Source organism: Bolinopsis microptera, chromosome 11 (assembly GCF_026151205.1).
Source record: "Bolinopsis microptera isolate Bmic1 chromosome 11, MBARI_Bmic_1.0, whole genome shotgun sequence".
Lineage (NCBI taxonomy): Eukaryota > Metazoa > Ctenophora > Tentaculata > Lobata > Bolinopsidae > Bolinopsis > Bolinopsis microptera.
The window spans coordinates 13,110,735-13,130,195 of record NC_087082.1 but is presented as its reverse complement, the minus strand read 5'-3'; the positions used below and the strand labels follow the sequence as shown (position 1 = coordinate 13,130,195).

General features: G+C 38.1%; 1 protein-coding gene across 1 annotated transcript; it reads right to left on the bottom strand.

The window, feature by feature from the left end:
• Positions 1-671: 671 nt before the first annotated feature.
• Positions 672-18,934, bottom strand: LOC134822818 (tetratricopeptide repeat protein 39C-like). Its single transcript, XM_063834084.1, has 18 exons — positions 18,840-18,934; positions 18,494-18,542; positions 17,962-18,096; positions 13,036-13,117; positions 12,245-12,340; positions 11,531-11,665; positions 11,238-11,303; positions 10,176-10,323; positions 9,759-9,829; positions 9,477-9,577; positions 8,703-8,796; positions 8,443-8,497; positions 8,254-8,306; positions 7,276-7,391; positions 1,830-1,959; positions 1,452-1,549; positions 1,159-1,263; positions 672-949 (listed from the first exon to the last, which is right to left on the bottom strand). The coding sequence occupies exons 1-18, from the start codon at positions 18,932-18,934 to the stop codon at positions 845-847; spliced, it is 1,734 nt and encodes a 577-aa protein (XP_063690154.1). The 3' UTR covers positions 672-844.
• Between the last annotated feature and the right edge of the window lie 527 nt (positions 18,935-19,461).

Here is a 19,461-nt window from a genome sequence, read left to right as displayed (position 1 = left end):
GAACGAGTTTCGTGTCAACGCATGTCTCCATTTATCTCTATCACTCATGAGCAGACGTATCATGTGGGGCTCTAAACCAGTATCTTCTTGAAGGACGTCCGGAAAGGTCTTGTGTGGTCGTCCTCGATACCTTTTGCCGTAAGATGGTTGCCAGAAAAGGAGTTGCTGAGCAGGTTGGTCCTGTAGACGGTAGACATGCCCTGCAAAACGAAGTCTTCGTGTTTTGATGGTATCAGTCACCGATGGGATATTTCCGTAGAGGACGGAGTTAGGTGTGTGGGATTTCCATGAGATACCAAAGACCCTTCGTAGCATTCGTGTGTAAACACCGTCTAGTGCTTTAGTGTCAGCTTTCTTCAAAGTCCATGTTTCTGCGCCATATAAAAGAACAGGCTCGACTGCAGTTCTGAAAATTTTAGTCTTGATCTTTCTAGACATGCCAGATTTCCAGAAAACATCTAGACTTTCAAGTGCTTTCCATGCAAGGCCTTTCCTGACATTGATGTCTTTGCTGGTTGAAGCGATGTAGGATCCTAGATATTTAAAGTCGTGGACTTCTTCGAGAGGGTTGCTGTTAATGAAGACCCTATCATCCGAGTTAACAGGCCGTGGTAGGTTGATATGCAGGGTATACAAAATGTGATGCCCAGGTAATGAAAACAGGTTATGAACTATTTCAGCTGATGTCCATGTTATGAACTATTTCAGCTGATGTCCAGGTTATGAACTATTTCAGCTGATGTCCAGGTTATGAACTATTTCAGCTGATGTCCATGTTATGAACTATTTCAGCTGATGTCCAGGTTATGAACTATTTTAGCTGATGTCTAGGTTATGAACTATTTCAGCTGATGTCCAGGTTATGAACTCTGTTGTAAAGTCTGTTCTCTAGATGATATCCCTTGTAACCGGTTCGGGCTCGTTCTGCCATCAAAATACTATTTTCAGCCTGAGGAAGAGATTAGTTAAAACCATGATTCATTAAAGATATAAAGTACCGATGGTAATATTTCAAATTTGATTTGTTTGATCTAAAGTCTCGTGATAAGTTAAACTGGGATGAATAGCACGTGACGTTGGTAACCAGGTCAAAGATTTTGTTGGAATTTTTAAACTCATTCGTTGTCTGACTGTGGGAACTATTGATTCTTGACAAACCTGTCCTAACTGATGATACAACTCCGCCATCTCACTAAGAACACACACGGTGATGTAGTTGTCCCGCTGGTCTGGCTGGGTAATGGTATCTGATATCTTAAACGCCTGCAATCAGATATTATTTTAAAAGTGAGATAAGTTAATGGGAAGAGGGCCCGGAAGGGGTCTTCAGAATACCTCTAATCGCTACTTTTAGAAAATAAATAGAATTTTCAACGCCGAAATAATCCCCATCCCCCAATTATATCCAATTAAAAGACTATTAGGGAAAAAAGAAAGCTCCAGAAAATAACCTGTTCAGCTTTATGAGGATTGTGTAAGGTTTTCCATGATAGGCCAGCCAGTAGATAACTAACAGCCAGGCAGGAGGGGGAGAGTTGTTGTGGTCGATCTGAGAAAAGGTTGGGTATTTCTCTTATCACTTATATCACATGTACTGAATTCTTGCTAATTATTACTAATTATTACTAATTAGTTTCAGAGTTCTTTCTTTTGATTGGTCGGCGTCGACTGTAAGCCTTCCTTGCGGTGGCTTAGTTTAGAGTTAGACATCCAGTTTAAACGTAGATTTTACCAAAACTGTAGATACTTACAGAACAAAAACCAAACAGACCCACCAGCACGTGGAACTGATCGACTGTTTTTATAGAAAAAGATAAATATCAACTCACTATCAACAGCTTGAATGAGTTCTTCAGCCTGAGCTTCACTCAGGGTCAGACACTTCCATACGTAGATAATTTCCAGAGTAGCCAGCTTACATTCGTACTCAAGATTCTTAGAACTTGCTAACATCTCGCTCTGAAATATAGCAACTTAGCCAGTTTGATACTACGAATATAATACTATGATTATAACATGGCACGAACACATATGACAGTATTGATCATTGTATTATTGTGTGGCTCCAGCAGGATGATACTCCCTCAGAACAACAGCCTTTAATAGGTCTTACAGAAGTAAAGAAAGGAAACAACGCAGGAGCCTGCCAAAAATTACGTTTTATTGCTACAGTTAGGGTCCAGACGAGATTATGTAATCAGGGATAAAACTAAAACTTGTGTTTGACTTCCGTCCTATATCAGAGGTAAGCTGTGAAAACAAGCTTTGAGCTGGTAAAAGTATCGACCACAATAATTACAGAAGCAGCGATCCCTTCAACATTGTTTCTGGGGCGTGTGTAGCCGAACTAAAAATATCATATTTTATGTTATGTGGCGACCCCGGTAATTGATCTGAACAACACGTTGACATCTGTTTCAATGACAGCATCATAGACGGGGTTAACATTTTCTGAAGAGTGCAGCCAACGGTTTTGTTACAGAGCTGTATAGATTTCCGGCTGATTATAACTTATAATCTGCATAACGATACAGTTAACAGTAGTGCTAAGTGATTTTGTAATAGTTAAATTTGTGTGTAGGTCATATGTTAAAACTGCTGCTCTCGCTTATCAGTTAGTTTATCGTTCAGTTTTCTGCTACCGTGAAAGCGTGAGACGTGAGTTAGGCTTTGCGTGTGTTTGCCGAATGTCTGGAATGGGCGCTTGTTGCGGCACTTGAAAAGCAGCTTCCCAATTCCTATTCATGAGGTTAGAATAACTGCTAGATAAACTTATATGATACTGATTCCTGATCTTTAATTATATTATTTTAATTGTCAGCTTTTATATTATCGTTTCCTGCCCCGGTTCTCTTAAAAAAAAGGTGGTCGAACGGTTCTTGTATTAGAATTACATTAATTCATTACCAGACTGGGCAGGTGGAGAAGCAGAATGGTGTACAGATCAACGTCTTTGGATGGCATGATGGAACAATTTCATACGGGAAACAGAGCAGTCGCACGCTGGATTCAATACCATCAGTTAGTCTCAGTAGACAGACTAGGCTTTGATGAAATACCATTCGTTGCTCCTCAAAAGAAGCTTGCTCTTAATCTGTCTCCTAAGTTAAAGCATAAGATTCGTATTACAGTACCAGCATTATTTGGGTTAGAACTTGTAAAACCCCGGATAATTTTAGATAAACCGATATATTTATGAGCAGCTAATTTAGATTCATCGAAATTGTTAATGTATAGATTCTGGTATGATACACTCAAGGTCAAATATAGTAACCTTAAATTATATTTTACGGATACTGATAGTTTCTTATTTTCTTAACAGTAGATCTGCAATCTGCATAAAGATTTTCAAGAGATGGGTTGTCACTTTGACAATTATCCCAAAGAAAATTACTTATTTAGTAACATTAACAAGGCAGTACCAGGCCTCATGAAAGATAAATGTGCGAGTAAATTTATTTCTGAGTTTGTATATCGGTGAAGATCAACCGACGAAGTACCTTATATCTGAAACAGTTCGTGGTATGGGTTACGAATCCAGAGCCAAACTTAGTTGTCAGCTATTTTCCCTAAACAGAATGATACAAAGAAGCAGAAAGGCAGCGAACAGACATCCCTCTAACCCTCGTGACCTGGGTAATCGACGGTACTTTCAAGTCAGCACCTAATCCCTTCCACCAACTCTTCACTGTCCACGGTCTCTTTCCTGACGGCTGGCACCTCCCCCTTTGCTGTGGACTCCTTCCTGGCAAAACGACGACCCTCTAACGCAACTTGTTCGTTAGAGGGTCGTCCATCGTAGTCCATCCTAATGGACTACGAGTTCGCCATTTACATTTCACAACGCTGTTGCTGCCGTGTGGCCCTATACTATCAGACAAGGATGCAATTTTCACTACAAGAAAGCCCTCCGGAAGCATGTAAAGCAGACCAACATCTGGGTGGAGTATCTAACTGCTAACTCACCTGCTCGGGAATACTTCGCTATGACTGGAGCTATTGCCTACGTACCAGAGACCGACATCCCTCGAACCTGGAGACACCTGAAACCCCTCCTACCTAATAACATTCGACATGGCTGGATATCAACCACAAATCCTAATCTCGCTCTCCACTTTTGAAATCAACACGAAGCCGCCCATATGATGATTCCCCGCTCTTCCATCATCGCAGAAGGATGGCAGTGTGGATTCCACTCAATGTTTTCCTGTTCGAAGCCCACTATTTGGAAGTTCCTCGATCGCCTAAAAGCAGGCCCTTACAGACGCGACGGGAAGAAGACCAAGAGAGAAGGACGAGAGCTTCCTGACCCCCGTGTCCCTAAATGGATCCGCTACGATCAGCAGCTTCAGAGAATTGTAGACGATTACGACAACTTCACCAACACCATGGATTTCCTGAAAGCTATTGGACATTTGACTATGCTTTAGATTTGATTTTATGAGATTGAATTATTTTTTGTGACAATTTTATATACAATTTACTTCAATTACTTACACTATTGTCCAATTTATCAATGTTTGTTTGTTTGTTTGTTTGGGCCCGGACGGTGCCGGTGGTTCTAATGACCATTTACTAAAATACATAGATACAAAATACAATATAGTATAAATATTATAATCAGAAGTTTTATAAATCCTATCCGTCCAAGTTAAACTTGAAGGGCGCTACACGCACGACGAAAACTCCCTTTAATGTGAGCTGAAGTAGACTACTAGTAGAAGAGCTAGTAGCGCTTGAAATTGACAGAACTGAAAACGAAATCTGACAATTGTCGCGAAAACTGACAGTTTTGTGTGCTCAAAGTGTCGAGAAATACTGACAGTGCAAGACTGGGCACACAAGAGTGAGTTAAAACATCCTCCACACAACAAAAACTTGAATACACTAATAGTAATATATACTAATAATATATATAATAATAATCAATTATTAAAAACACACAAGCTCATTCTGCAGTCTTATTAGTCTTATCAGTACTCTTTATAGCACCGTTTCTGATAAAGTGTAGCTTATCAGGCTGCTCAGTTACCAGTTTTTTCATGTCCCTGATGAGTTCTCTTTGCTTGGCTCTCTGTTCTGGAGATCGATCTGGGCTGATAAAAACAGTTTTAAACTTTTCCGTTGCTCGCAGGTTTCTCGATTTAGCGAGAATCTGATTAACAATTGTTGCACTTGCCGCAGTCACTTTAACTGGTCTCACAGCCTTGCCAGGTTTGAGCTTTCCGACTCTACTAGCTTCGATTCTGGGTTTCTCTCCGATTGCTGAGAACACTTCACTGACCACGGTGCTGAGCTCCTCATTGTCCTGCTCCGATAAACCAAAAATCATCAGATTTTTGTTTCGGTCTTCCTCCTGTACCACAGTTTTCACAGCTTTCTTGATCATTTCAGAACTGACAGGCTTCTGAGATTCTGGACAATTCGCCTGTAATACCGAGCTGAAGGATTGGAATTCAGCCTTGACAGACTCTCCGACTGACGATTTAACTGACGTCTGCAACGATTCCAACTGTTCATTTTTGCAGGCTAGTAGTTCTGACTGCAGCTTAATGATGGTCTCCTGTGTCTCGAACATAAGATGTTTAACTGAGTTTGAGGCCATCTTGTAGTCCGTGGATACGACACCAGTGAACTCCTCCAAATATCTTAATGCATCGTGCAACAAGTCACACGCAGTGTTCTTGTTCATCTTCTTCACGCACGAAGGGGATAGTTGCTTCATTGCTGTGATCTCCATCTCGTACATAGCCTTGCTGAGAAGTTCAACTGAGTCACCCCTTAACATGTTGATCTCCTTTTCACCATACTCGCTGGGCGGGATGGTCATGGTCGTGTAACACGGTGATACACAAACCACTGTAGCTGCACGTTACAATCAACAGAGATAAGCACTAAGATAAGAGAGTAAGAAAAGAGCAACGTATGCAATTAGTGTAATACTGAACTGTTTAGTGTAATACTGAACTGATTTGTGTAATACTGAACTGATTTGTAATACTGAACTGTAAAATGAAAATATACCGAGTAATAATTCAGATCATGTCTCTAATTGGAAATGTGTCGTATTCAGTGAATCAATGCTGCATATTCGTTGCAGTTCAGCCTTTTTTAATGTAGTCCCAGATAAATGTTATCTCCCAACACGACAGCCTAACAAACAGGTCTTACGGAAGTAGCTGAGAGAATCACATCACAGGACCCTCAAAAATACTGTTTATTTTGCCATTTCAACAAAACCAATTCACAAGATATCCCGATCCCCGATTTCTTATAGCTACGCCCAAAAACTTTGCTTGCGTTCTGCTATGATAATGCTATACACACATAAGCAAAGGTGGACAATGACACTCATGCAAGATAAATGGGGAGATTATACGATCTAGGACTGCTCCTTTGTCATCCAGGTGCAAACCAGCCCACGATTACCACAATATGAGAGTAGGAATGAGGGAGTGAGATTTGTCCTCCACAGAGCCGGATTAAGTCCATAAACGTGATGTTCCAGGTATTATAGTGAGATAAGGCCTGAAGAATCCCATTATTAAAACTCTCTGTAATTATCCTGGTGATTGGGCTTTTACTTTCTCGTTCACGCAAAATTGCAAGAGATCAAATTATGTTATCAGATTTAGATATTAGTTAAGGCATCGGGAGCTCAAAACTTGTAAGCACGAAGGGAAATGAAGCAGCTAAACGGGGCCTACATAAGATTTCAAGTAGAACTTCAAGTGTATTTAGTACATGGCATAGCTTTGCAGGATACTAGTTCGTTTACATACAAGAAAAATGATACAGTATTGAACTAGTAACAGTTGAACCCAGTGGCGTAACGAAGGGCCCCGCTGACCCCGCTGTGCGGGGGGGGGGGGGGGGGGGGGGCATCTTAGGGGGGCGCAAAATCGTCGTTAGAATGTGCCAGGACAATTTTGAAAAACTTAACTGAGGTACTAGCAAAACTGCACGTTTTGTTCTAGAAACACGCATTTTTAAAGATTTTACCGGCGTATCCTCTAAAATCACCTAATTTGTTCAATTTTAGGGAGTGGCGGCAAAGGGGGCGCCAAAAGGGGATGGGGCGCCAACAGGGGGGCGCATTTTCGGCGGGGGGGGGGGGCGCCAACAGGCAACGTTACGCCACTGGTTGAACCCTGATTTGCCTGCGATATATAACAGTTGACAGCACTATAAACAATTAATTTATTGATCAAGAAGACTAACTTTCCGAATTGTCGCTGAGGCACTAACTGATTATCAAGCTCATAAAACACGTACCTTCCTAGAGCAGTAAGTGTCTAGCTCGATATTTACAGTCTTCTTGATTCTGCCCGGTAACCCTGCTAGTATCGCTCTACACGCAGCAACTGAACCTCCACTCGCTCCCATTGATACTGAAATATACATAATGTCAGAATCAGTCAATAGTATAATAGATTACATGTATCATAGGACTATTATAGGAGTGGAGTGATTTGTCTAATTTAAGGTGGACGGAAACAGCACTGTGGTGAATCAGTTCTACAATCTAACCGATAATATTGTTTCGAACCTCAGAAGACAGGGATGAAGATTTAGCACTCACAAAATGTATAGTACGTGATTGTAAGATGTTTGTGTCATCTAGATTCTAGCTATCTAGAGCAGTGAGCTGGTAAGCACTTGAAAATTTTAGTTCCCGCGGCATGCATGATATAATATAATACGTGAAACCAACCATGCGCGCGCTCCACCATGTGCGTTTCTCTTATGCTGACATGTATAAAATTTATTACCGCGCCTGACGTCGTTTTATCACCGGAAATTCTGCGATATATTATCCCCACAAATATACAGATTTGAGGTCAAATCTGAAATCGAGGAGGAAGTAGCGAAGTTATACCTAAACTGCATTTGGTTGTGCATTAGAATCTTGAAATGAGTACAGACAAATAATTTATGAGCAGTGGTGTACATGCACGTCATTTGACGTCAAAGACTACCAGCTAGGACTTAAGAGGGAAGTGGTACCGGAAGGAAGTACAAATAAATTGGAGATTAAACTGAGAACTGAGGTAAATAGATCCTGTGACCAATTCAGAACATTTGGCTCATGTTATTTACAAATCATTTCTACGCTGCGAATGCTTCTTTTAAGATTTATGTGATGTTCATGTTATGTAAGATTTAATAACAGCTACATGTATATATAAACAGTTTATATGTCTATAAGCTTACATATTTATCTGTATGCATATTGTGTATTGTGTAACTTACTGGCGGCTAGGTAACCGTAAAATCCTTTCGACCACCGTGCTTCCGCCATTAAACTGAAAATATACATTCTTTAAACATTTTTGTTTAATATATCAAGTGCAAAATCAAGAAAATTGTTGTGATCACAAAATTTACGTATATCAACAATATGAGTAAATGGATATTTGCCAACTGTAAATTATCACATACTCTAGGAATATTTCTGAGGCTTGAGTCCAGTTCCAAATAATTAGCTGGCACCAGCCTGAGATTAAGCTTTATCAGGATTAGCAGAAAATTTACTAACTAACTAAATGTTAACATTGAATCGGACATGTGAATTATATGAGTAATTTAATGGCCTACAGTAAATGTAAGCAAAAAATTTAGCTCATATTAATAAGGTAAGGATATCGTGTTATCTAACATTCTAGCTAACTTAAAATGATAATTTAACAAGATTAAGTTACCTATTTCATAGTAAGCCATCAACTTGCACTCTCTAAGATGTGCCGCTTTCACTGCTGCTGCTTGAAACAGCTCTAGAGCACCTTCCACATTACCCTGATGAACAGCCAATTAGAAATCAATTAGAAATCAATTAATTTTACAGGCTAAAATAAGAGTTCAGTCATTAAGTCTGTATTTTAAAATTGGGTTGACTTATGTCCCAGTACTCGGGACAATGTTATATATAAGATAAGATAAGGCTGAATACTGGATGGAGTAATGAAATATGGGAGTTTTGCAGAAAAGTACATCAGTTCATTATATAAATGATATTTAATCCTTAGCTTGTTAAGCTAAAGGTTTCGGTTTACAAACAAGAAGGATGTCAATTTAACATGTTCATGAAGCACTTTCTACATAATGTACAGTCCTTATTATATGTATGTGTAACATAACCCCAATGACTACTTGGACTGAGTATACAATATACATTCTCCATAATTCCATTTTAACGATACAATAACTGCAACTAAAAAATGTGTGATTACTGCAACTTGTCAGAATTTCCAATGAGAAAATAAAACCAGGCACACTGAAGAGAACCGAGTGCAGTCATGTTTACGACTCATACGAGTGCAGTTAAACAGCTAAAACATGAACAACATAAGAAGTACGAAATATGAACGATATAAAAAGTACAAAGCATGAAACATATTACAGGTGAAGTGTACACTGTACAGGTACACTTCAGGTCAGAAGTTTTGTCATGTTAGAGAGTTAGAGGTTGTGTGTACCTGAAGTTTTGTCATAGTTCCAGAAAAGTAAAGAGTTATCCAGGTGTCCCGCAGTTCCGGTCCTAAAGTCTGATCTATAATCTTCTCTCCTTGGTTTATACCTAGGTACACACACGTTTGGTGTTATTGTTTGTTTAAGAGTATAACTGGAGCGACATTTCAGCCTTCAGGAGGAAAGCGAATATTGCAGTGGAAGGTCTCTCTTTATAGTTTATCGGATAAACTGCGGTTCATACAAAGAAATAGTAGCCAATTGAGTTATAGTAGTACGAGTTGTTTTACCTGATACGAGGAGCTGAGAGTTGGAGATGAAGGTAGGTCTGAGGGAGACGTGGTACCATAGCAACGTTACACTGAGAAATGAAAGACTGGAATAAATCAACCGTTATTACACTATATTTGTTTATCATTGAGAAACCTTAACTTCAACGTAACTAAACTGCTTGAAATAACTAAAAATAATAGTACACCGCCGCAATGTAACTCCTGAGTTACAGTTGTCATTGAACTAATTAACTTTGGTCGCAAAGTTAAGAGCACCAGATTCACGTACGTTGTTAAACAGGTTCGTCATTAAAAAAGCCACAAATTCTCTTAAAATACAAATAAATTGTGACTCTCACTTCGTCCCCAACTATCATTATCAAAAATGATTCTCAGAATCATCACTAAATACCCAGAATAAGCTGAAAGAACTACCTCGCTAAGGTAGATCTGAAGTTAGGAGAGGATTTACTGACTGTTCGGAGAGAAGTAAGACCCAGATATCTGTTACCATGGAAACCAAGCAGGTTAACTACCCGTAACACAGTAGGTGGGATCAGGGATAAGATCAGGTGGAACAATCCTGTGTAAGAGTCACGTGATAAGTTAAATAGTCACGTGATAAGTTAAATAGTCACGTGATAAGTTAAATAGTCACATGATGAGTCTGTGTATTGAGTAAGCAGTTCACATGATATTAGTGGTGATAGAGATGGGATCTAGACTACAGTGTTCGATATTTTAAACTTTTTAAGATTCTCAGATTTCCTTCCCGGACTCAAAAATTTAGATGGTTATGTTGTGAACTTTCAGATATATTACGGAGGGTGTTCTATTGCTCAGTCACGTGACTAATCGACGAAGATAATCATTTGAAACAAAAACCAGGTAAAAATTTCAAGTAAACAAGTAAGTAACTCATCACTGATAAAGTTAGTTTCATGTATCAAGTACGGATGGTCATACATAAATTCGTTAGAAAAAGAGGTTGAGTAGACAGAATTGTAGAATTAAATTATGTTTGAAAGAGTATAATCTCCTCATTTGTAAAGATAACAGCGGTATTTTACCGTCTTTGATACATTTTTTAGGACCAAATTACCTGCAGCAAATGTAATACAATCTGCCCCCATATTTTTACAATTCATGTATAAGTTCAACACTTTGGATATTCTGCAAGAGAATAAAAGGAGAAATTTGATAATGTTACTTTTAGTTTTAGGTTGTATTTTTGGATTATTGGACAATAAGATTACACGCAAAACTGCTCATTTCACTATTTCGGTAACATAAAACGCAATTACAAATAATATTATGTGTTTAGGAATATTCTGGTTGAGGGTTATAACATGGAGTAATTTCCATTTTCCATAACAATAATTGTTAGAAGAATAAAAACAAAAATTTTGTAGCTTTTTGTTGTTAAAATTTACAATATCACGACTAACGATAAATTTTAGGATTTGTTAAGATAAGAGTATAATTTATAAAACGTACCATATCCAAATAGAGACATTACTTTTAGCTGTTTGAGATCTTTTATAGCTGGCACACATGTGTCTTCTGAGACAAAATGTTAGCATATTGTGATAAATTATAGTGTCAATTGATCAATGGTCATTCATGTGTCTGGGTTATAAATATCAGATTAAACTGTAATAAATTGGGAATTTAACCCATGTTCATACATAGCCTCCTCTTGAAATATTTCAAATATTTCAAACATTTCAAACATTTCAAACATTTCAAACATTTCAAACATTTCAAACACTTCAAACATTTCAACTCACTGCTGTCAAAGAAGCTCTGGAAGTCCTCGACTAGATCAAAAGACTGTAGGAAGTTATCTTCAGCTGGATAAGGACGGGAAGTGTCTTTTGTAGTGGAATCACATTCCTCATCGCATTCCTCTGCTATCAAGTCATCTAGAGAAGGGAAATTAGTTCGTCTCAACTTTCAGTTACATTTCAATAAGACAGGTCTGAACAGTGTCTACACTATAGGGTAATTAAGCTGATTGGTTAGTGGGAACTAGGTTCAATTGGGTTCAGTTGTCGGTCACCCATCGGCCTGTTTTTGTAAGTTAGTGTAAGTTTGACAATTTAATTATTTAAAATCTTCCCCTACATTATGTAATATCATGTTTGATTACAAATACAACCAACACTAAAACTTGGCAGTTAGGTTGAGTTTAAATTATTTTCCTCAATCGGATTGTTTTCAAACAACTATCCTGATATAAATATAAGTCAATAAATACACCGTGGATATTGAGTTGATCCCAATGATTGATACAGTACTCTATCATGTAGAAGGCACTACATACAATTAATAAGCACTAATAATATGAACAATAGTAAGCCAAGTACGTTAACTAACACAGCTAAATAAATGTAACGGCTAAAATTAGGAGATTTCTCCGAATTGTGGATCTCTCGAGAATGAGTGTGTCCGAGGGACTAAGGCTTTAAATTTAAGGATTATTAAAATGAATTTCTTCTAACCTAGTTTAGTACTGTTGATGCCAGCATTCTCACACAACTCCACAATCTTGAGTTGTGTTGCAGCTAGAATCTTCCAGGACTTCCTCAAATTCATACCTGAAACAAGTGAGATATACCCTTCATATTCTAAATTAAAATTAAGTTTAAAACTGCAACAACAGCTTAACAGGGAGGCACTCCCTGGGAGGTATACATTGAGGTGTATTCTCAAAATCATAAAAGCTTCGCTATGTATGACATGTAAATTGTAAAGTAATAGGTATTATTAAAAATATTATGCAACTTCAGTTATATTAGTAGCAGTGCTGATATTTTTGCTAATCATATTGCTGAGTAACTAATCAAACTCCTGAGTAACTAATCAAACTCCTGAGTAACTAATCAAACTCCTGAGTAACTAATCAAACTCCTGAGTAACTAATCAAACTCCTGAGTAACTAATCAAACTCCTGAGTAACTAATCAAACTCCTGAGTAAATAATCAAACTCCTGAGTTACTAATCAAACTCCTGAGTAACTAATCAAACTCCTGAGTAACTAATCAAACTCCTGAGTAACTAATCAAACTCCTGAGTAACTAATCAAACTCCTGAGTTACTAATCAAACTCCTGAGTTACTAATCAAATTCCTGACCTATCATTTATACTGACAATTTGATTTCTTGTTTAATATCAAATTGTCTCATACGGAAGAAAGTTTTGGGATAAATCAGGATATGTTTGTGATTCAGTCATCCCCCCTCCCTCGTTTACATCACAGAAAATGATAAGTTTATAGCAGTGTTATCTACCTGCTTTCAAGTAGTGCTTGATGCAGCGCTTAACCGCCATCTTCATTACAGCAATCAACAGCAATGCTTCTGCAGTCAGGACCTGGAGAAGTGTAATCAAATTAGGTTGATGAATGTCGGAAGACAATCTTTTTGAATGCGGAAAATATTGCGATTATGTGCGGAGAACGGCTAATAGCGTGATTCCACATCCTCCCCACTTATATTTTTATATGCCACCCCTGTGTCTAACAAGGCGGAATCAGTTTGAGGTATTTTTTAGATATGCTGGCCTTAACGTTTTAATTTGGGTTAGAAACGACATCTGGGTCCCTTATACCCTCGCACAAGATTATTCTCAATTTTCTTGTTGTGTTCCACAACGATACTGTACAAATTAATACAATAATTAAGTAAGTGGTCAAATTGAAAATAAACAATTGTTTCATCAAATAGTTCCATTGAAATTTAGACAAACGTCTTTGTCTCACGAGTCGTGGTTTGGCCAGATAAATCGTTGCTTTGTTTAAAGCAGGCTTGTCCGCCGCCGCCGAACGCCGCCGCCGCCGGGTGATTTTGCCACGCCGAACGCCGCCGATACACCCCGGCGTACATCGGCGTACGGCGTGCATTTTCTGACTTCAAAATAATTCTGTCTTCATTTGAAGATATCAGTGTTACTGATAGCGATTAGCGGCTAGGGGCAACAAACACATGATACACACCTTTAGCTAACTTAACAATATTGATTATCAGAAGAACTGAGCAGATACCTACTCATAAGTTTGACTGAAGAAGAAATTTTACAATTCGAACTTTTAAGATTTTGGGCCGATAGGCAAAAAACTTTCCCAATACTCTCAAACATAGTAAGAATAGTGCATTGTATACCTGCCAGTAGTGCGGAAATTGAAAGAACCTAGTCGGCTGCAGGTTTAATTCTTTCTAGTCAGCGATCTAGAATGAATGTTAAGAATTTCAAATATACACTGTTTTGTTCTAAAAACTATGATTTTGTTTCCAACAAAAAATATTGAGAGATCCATTGATTTCGGCAATGATTTATTGTTTATATATTTTACCTTAATTAAAATAATTGTATCAATTTGTCTCAACTTTTATTTGATAGCAGATAATACCATAACAATATACCAACATCATTTGTCGAAGTTAAGTCTAAATTACCCAAATTAAGTACATGATCATATTCATATTTCATAGACCTCAATTTAGTTGGCCTTGATTTCACGGCTCACGCCGGCGTACGCCGCCGCCGCCGGTGTAATTTTAGTGAAACGCCGCCGCCGATCCATTTAGCCACGGCGGACAAGCCTGGTTTAAAGTTGGTAACAATACAATAAAATTCTATTGTAAGACTTACTTCATTCCCAACAAACTTCATACAAATAAGTGATTCAATAGAATCTAGTATTGTACTATCTGAGCTGTACTTTCTATTAATTGTTCGTTTCAAATGTTGTTAATTTTTTTTAATTTACAAGGTTAGGACTGTTACTGGTAACCGTAGAATATTGTATCCCAACAAACGAGATGTATGGAGCCTATTCTGATAGTCAGTTCTTAACACCGAAAATGAGCATGCAATGGGATGTATCATGGGATTCCATCGGAAGAGAATGTATTATATATATTCCAGTAGTTACATTTAAATCGATGATATTGATGGAAAATGGGATAAAGTTGAACTCCTCCGATTCAGAAAGCCTGAACAAAGCCAGCCTCATGACCCTCACCACAGCTAATGTCTTGTTATCTATATGTTGTATTGTCCTTAGGGCTTAGCGTCATAATGGCATACTTCAGGGTTAAAACTCACACCAACAAAAAATTAGTGCATGTCTTGTATCTCCAAAATGGACTGGCAGATTTCTTTGTAGGATTAGGAGTTCTTTTACAAAGCCCCATTCTTTATCTGATGATCTCGGAGGGAAGTGGAATGTCCTACATAACGGTCCCAACCTACATCAGCTATTTTTTGTTGGCTGTTGCTATCAGGATGAGTGTCTTCATGAACTGTGTGTTGGGTGTCGTCCGGTACATACAAATCGTAAGACCGCTACACAGAATAAATTGAAAAAGCTCTTACCCTGGGCACAGTTAGTTACATGGTCTCATGGATGATTATTGTTGCAACAGACTTGTGGCAGTTCACTAAAAGTAGGAGGATGGACAACAAGGTTAACTTGATGAAGACATTGGTTTTAAAAGGTGAGCCGGGTTTTGGGCTTGTTCTTCTAAGCATGCATAACGAGCAGTATGCTGCAAGCTATACCGCTTATCAACTTGGAAATCTTATCCAGTATATTTTACCGACTGCTTTACCGACGGTGCTTTGCTTTCTTCTCATGATATTGCAGTTGTGCCACATGCCAAGAAAGCATTCTCGTGGGAAAGGCTAGCTGGACCATCTTTCTATTGACTAGCATTTACGTGAGTACAGCAGCTGTGTCCATTATAACATGGCTAATAGAAGATGGCAGAAGAGGATACCTAGGCTCAAAGAGTGAATACGAAGATTTGATGGAAGAGGGAAGAACCTCCACACCCTGGAGTGATCTGGTAATGACATACTTCTCCCTGTCGACCTGCGCACTGATCTGTTCCATCCTCACCCCACTCACTCTCCTGTTGAGAGGTACTGGTCCTGCTTCAACTTTGCTCACCCCTGCAGATTTCGTCGATTTCAGGTGCCGACAGGACCATAAAAATTAAAAGCAAACATACATTTTTTCCCTTAAAATCGTGCGCTTTCTGCACAAACAATTGGCTTCAAATCCAAATTTGAACAAGAGATTTTTCACTTCCTCTCGATAAACTCAATTTACAACCCAAAATAAAGTCTCAAAGGGGAAAATTACTCAGGTCAGGATTGTAGGCAATGATTATGCCAAACCATTCATTTTCGTAAATTCATTAAACTTTCAATTTAGCCTAAAACACCCTATTTCGCAAAATTTTACCGGGGGCTGCGCCCCCCAAGCCCCCGCCAATGGGGTCCGCCCCTGGACCCCGCTTGAGGCTGCGCCCCCAGACCCCTGCCACAGTATGCAGCTTCGCTCGCCGACAGCCCCCCCCCCCCCCCCCAAAGAAAAATCCTGGCTACGTGCCTGAGCAAAATATATGTTTAGGGCTTTTCAGATGATTTGGCTCCTTGACAGATACCGACGTACGCGCCACCCGACTACCATGAGCCTCTTAACGGTCAATATGTAGTTTAGGTTTACCTGGCCCGTAGGATACAAATGTGCCCAAGGAGAAAAAAAGCAAACCTAAGAAGATTTCTCGGGAACTTAAAAGTTCACCTCAAAACGAAATCTGCACCTATGACTTTGCTAGGCAGATTTTCACCAAATCAAATACCTATATCACGCTAGAACAAAGAAAAATTAAATGTCAAACTCTTAAGCTCTCAATATAACCATTGCCAGCATCGCTCCATTCTAAAATAACCTTCAGAGAGAGAGATGGTGATAAAACTATGGCTGGGATGACTGGCAATGACTTTTGGAAAAACATTAAATTACATTAAAAGTACAATTATTATGATTTCTTTTGAGGAAGATCAAAATTAGGACAAAATGAGCTATGTTCACTTTTCTTTTGAATTTTTCAAGTTTTTGTTTTTACTGTTATATACTGTAAAATTTTGTATTAAATGTTGAAGAGTTGGTATGTTTTGATTTTTGGAAATGTTACTTGAGGAAATATATGATTTTAGGGAATATTTTCGGGAGAGTTCACGCTTGCGGATCCAAGACCAACTGTGGTTCTGTGTTTGAGACTTCCTGTTTACGTCCTTGATCACTAATCTCAAGGATATCAATTGGCCGGCGTTTATAATTCATCTTAGGCAATCCTTACATAATCTCCGATAATCTATAAACTCCTTTGAGTGAGTTTATAATCGAGTCAAAAGGTTTTGCACAGAAGTTTTTATCTTTGTTGTAACTTTTTGTATTTCTTATTTCCATTCGATAATTTCTTCTCCATCACTGAACTTGTTTCATTATTATACAGGGTGGGCCAAAAGTCAGTGTGCAAACGTTGGGTCTTATACCTCCGCCGTGTTTTATATTTGAGAGCTGTTGCTTTGCAGATGGCATACTGTACTTACTGGTTCGAGGATTCCGTCGTCAAAATTTGAAAATTCGAATATTTTAGACCACGCCCATTCAATATTAAAACACCTATATTGTTTTCTCTGAACATGCTGAACACCTAATTTTTTCAGAGACGGTAGATTATTAAATGTTGCAGATGATCTGAAAACATGAGGCAAAACGGATTAGAAATGACGAAGTTATCAAGCATTTTCTGTATCTCGTTAACAAAATTGACTGGGTGATTATGTGACACCGTGACACGACACCTTAATTGGGCACCCTTAACAATTCCCATAATGTTTAACGGGGTAGTTAACGGGGTCACCTTATCACGTGATTAGGTAAACCAATCACCTGATCACACGTAATGAATAAACTCGTTATGCTTCATATCTCGGTCATCTGAGAAGCTACAGTTCTAATTCTTTCAGGACAAACGTAATTCGAATGGCCAAACACAATTCAATATCATTTAGCTTGATCCGACTATCCAAACTATCAAATAAATGTGAAAATAACCCTCCATTTGAAAAAAATGAACGCGAATATTTTTCGAGTTGACAAATTCCTCGAACCAATTGGGCACTCAGTGACTGAGCTATTAAGGCCAACGTTTGCACACTGACTTTTGGCCCACCCTGTATAATAATAACATTAGGTATGCCATGCCATTCGTGTTGCATGACCAGAGCTCAAATAGTTATATTAAACCCCAAGGAACTCTGACTAGTGACTGTATTTACTTAAAGCTGTTGCAGGGAAATTTCATCCAGTTTAATTTAAAAATAGTATAGATTTGAACGGTTTTCTTTGAATTTCTCACTTTGAGGACTAGTTTCTCCACAGGAGTACCAAACATCTGATGCTCCAGTTGGAGCTTGAGGAGCATGTTATGTGTCTCTTTGACATAGCTGTATGATTCCTTTATTGCTTCCTCATTCCAGCAGCTTACTGCAACCTGATAATTAAACCAGTGAAAATTGAGTCCATTCACATGTCTGTTCATGTATAATATGGTACACACAATTACAACAAAAACTAATCAAACTGATTTCACATTGCAAACACCCTTGGGAGTCTAGCTTGCTTGTTGATTCTAAGTGGATTGTGTTAATAGCACATTCACAGTACTCAAAATGATAATCTGCCTCCCAATCTGACATACATATAAAATGTATTATATATAATAAATGAAACAAAATGCATCAATCAAAAAGGCCCAGACAATCTTCCATTACATAAGGCTAAAATTAGGTTCGGGGTTTTCAAATAAGAGCAGTGGGTCTTCTGAAAGTATCTTCATTTTTGATAACTTCTGGGCAAACTGGAACACTATCCTTGTTTTTAAAACTCACAATGCATTTCATGTAACAGCAAGCGATTGATGTCTTTGGATTATACGGCCTGAAATGCAATACAGTTTAGCCATCCTTACTTATCAACATAATATGGTAATTATCAAAAGGATTAATTACCATACATTTTTTATTAAAACTGTTACTACTGAGACTAGTAACTTTGGTGAAAAATCTTTTAAAGTTGCTCGTCAGTTATAGTAAAGAATGCCGTATAAATGAGTTCCAACTATTTTTCTTCGAGCTCCGGCTATTATAATGCTTGGATTTGCAGATGAGGATGAATGAGACTGAGCTTTTCGATTTTACAGTGTGACATATCATGAAATATAATGAAATTACTTACCCATGATTCTTGTAGAGGGTGTCAATGGTTTGAGGACCACATTCTTTGAAGAAAGACACAAAAACATCTTTTATTTTTGATTCACATTCCTCCATAAACCTTGGAAAATCATTGTTAAGAACACCTTCATTTATATACACTATACATATATGATGCTATAACATTATACATTCTTTTCGTGGTAACAATATATGAAACATTGTCGATGCTTGAATACATTGACATGTCACAAAACTGACTGTTGATAAATGTTTCTGGCCACAAGCTGTCACACAGGAAGTAAAATGGAGGAAAATTACACTGTAGTTTAGACTATTGCATATTCATCATACAATAATACAATTGTCCTTTGTTTACTTTTGTTGCTAAATTTGTATGCAAAAGTGACACTTTAAGGAGAATAAATGTAGTGACACAGGCTATTCAACTCCTGCTTCCGATGACAATGTGTTCAACCTGGTGTCATGCTTGAATTGGTTTTGGACCTCTTCATGCTTTTGATTTATTCATTATTGTTATTTGGTATTATGAGCTAATATGTACATATATATACGGTATCTAAAAGTTAAGTGTATAGCGAGCATATTTAACAAATTTTAAGCAATAATGTATTGCGAGCAGC

Excerpts from the sequence above, each read along its gene's own strand:
- LOC134822818 (XM_063834084.1), bottom strand. The coding sequence starts at position 18,934 with ATGGAGGAATGTGAATCAAAAATAAAAGATGTTTTTGTGTCTTTCTTC. Across the intron at positions 11,304-11,530 it reads CCAGAGCTTCTTTGACAGCA|AAGACACATGTGTGCCAGCT; the intron begins GTGAGTTGAAAT and ends ATTTTGTCTCAG. Across the intron at positions 8,498-8,702 it reads GATGGCTTACTATGAAATAG|GCTGGTGCCAGCTAATTATT; the intron begins GTAACTTAATCT and ends GCTTAATCTCAG.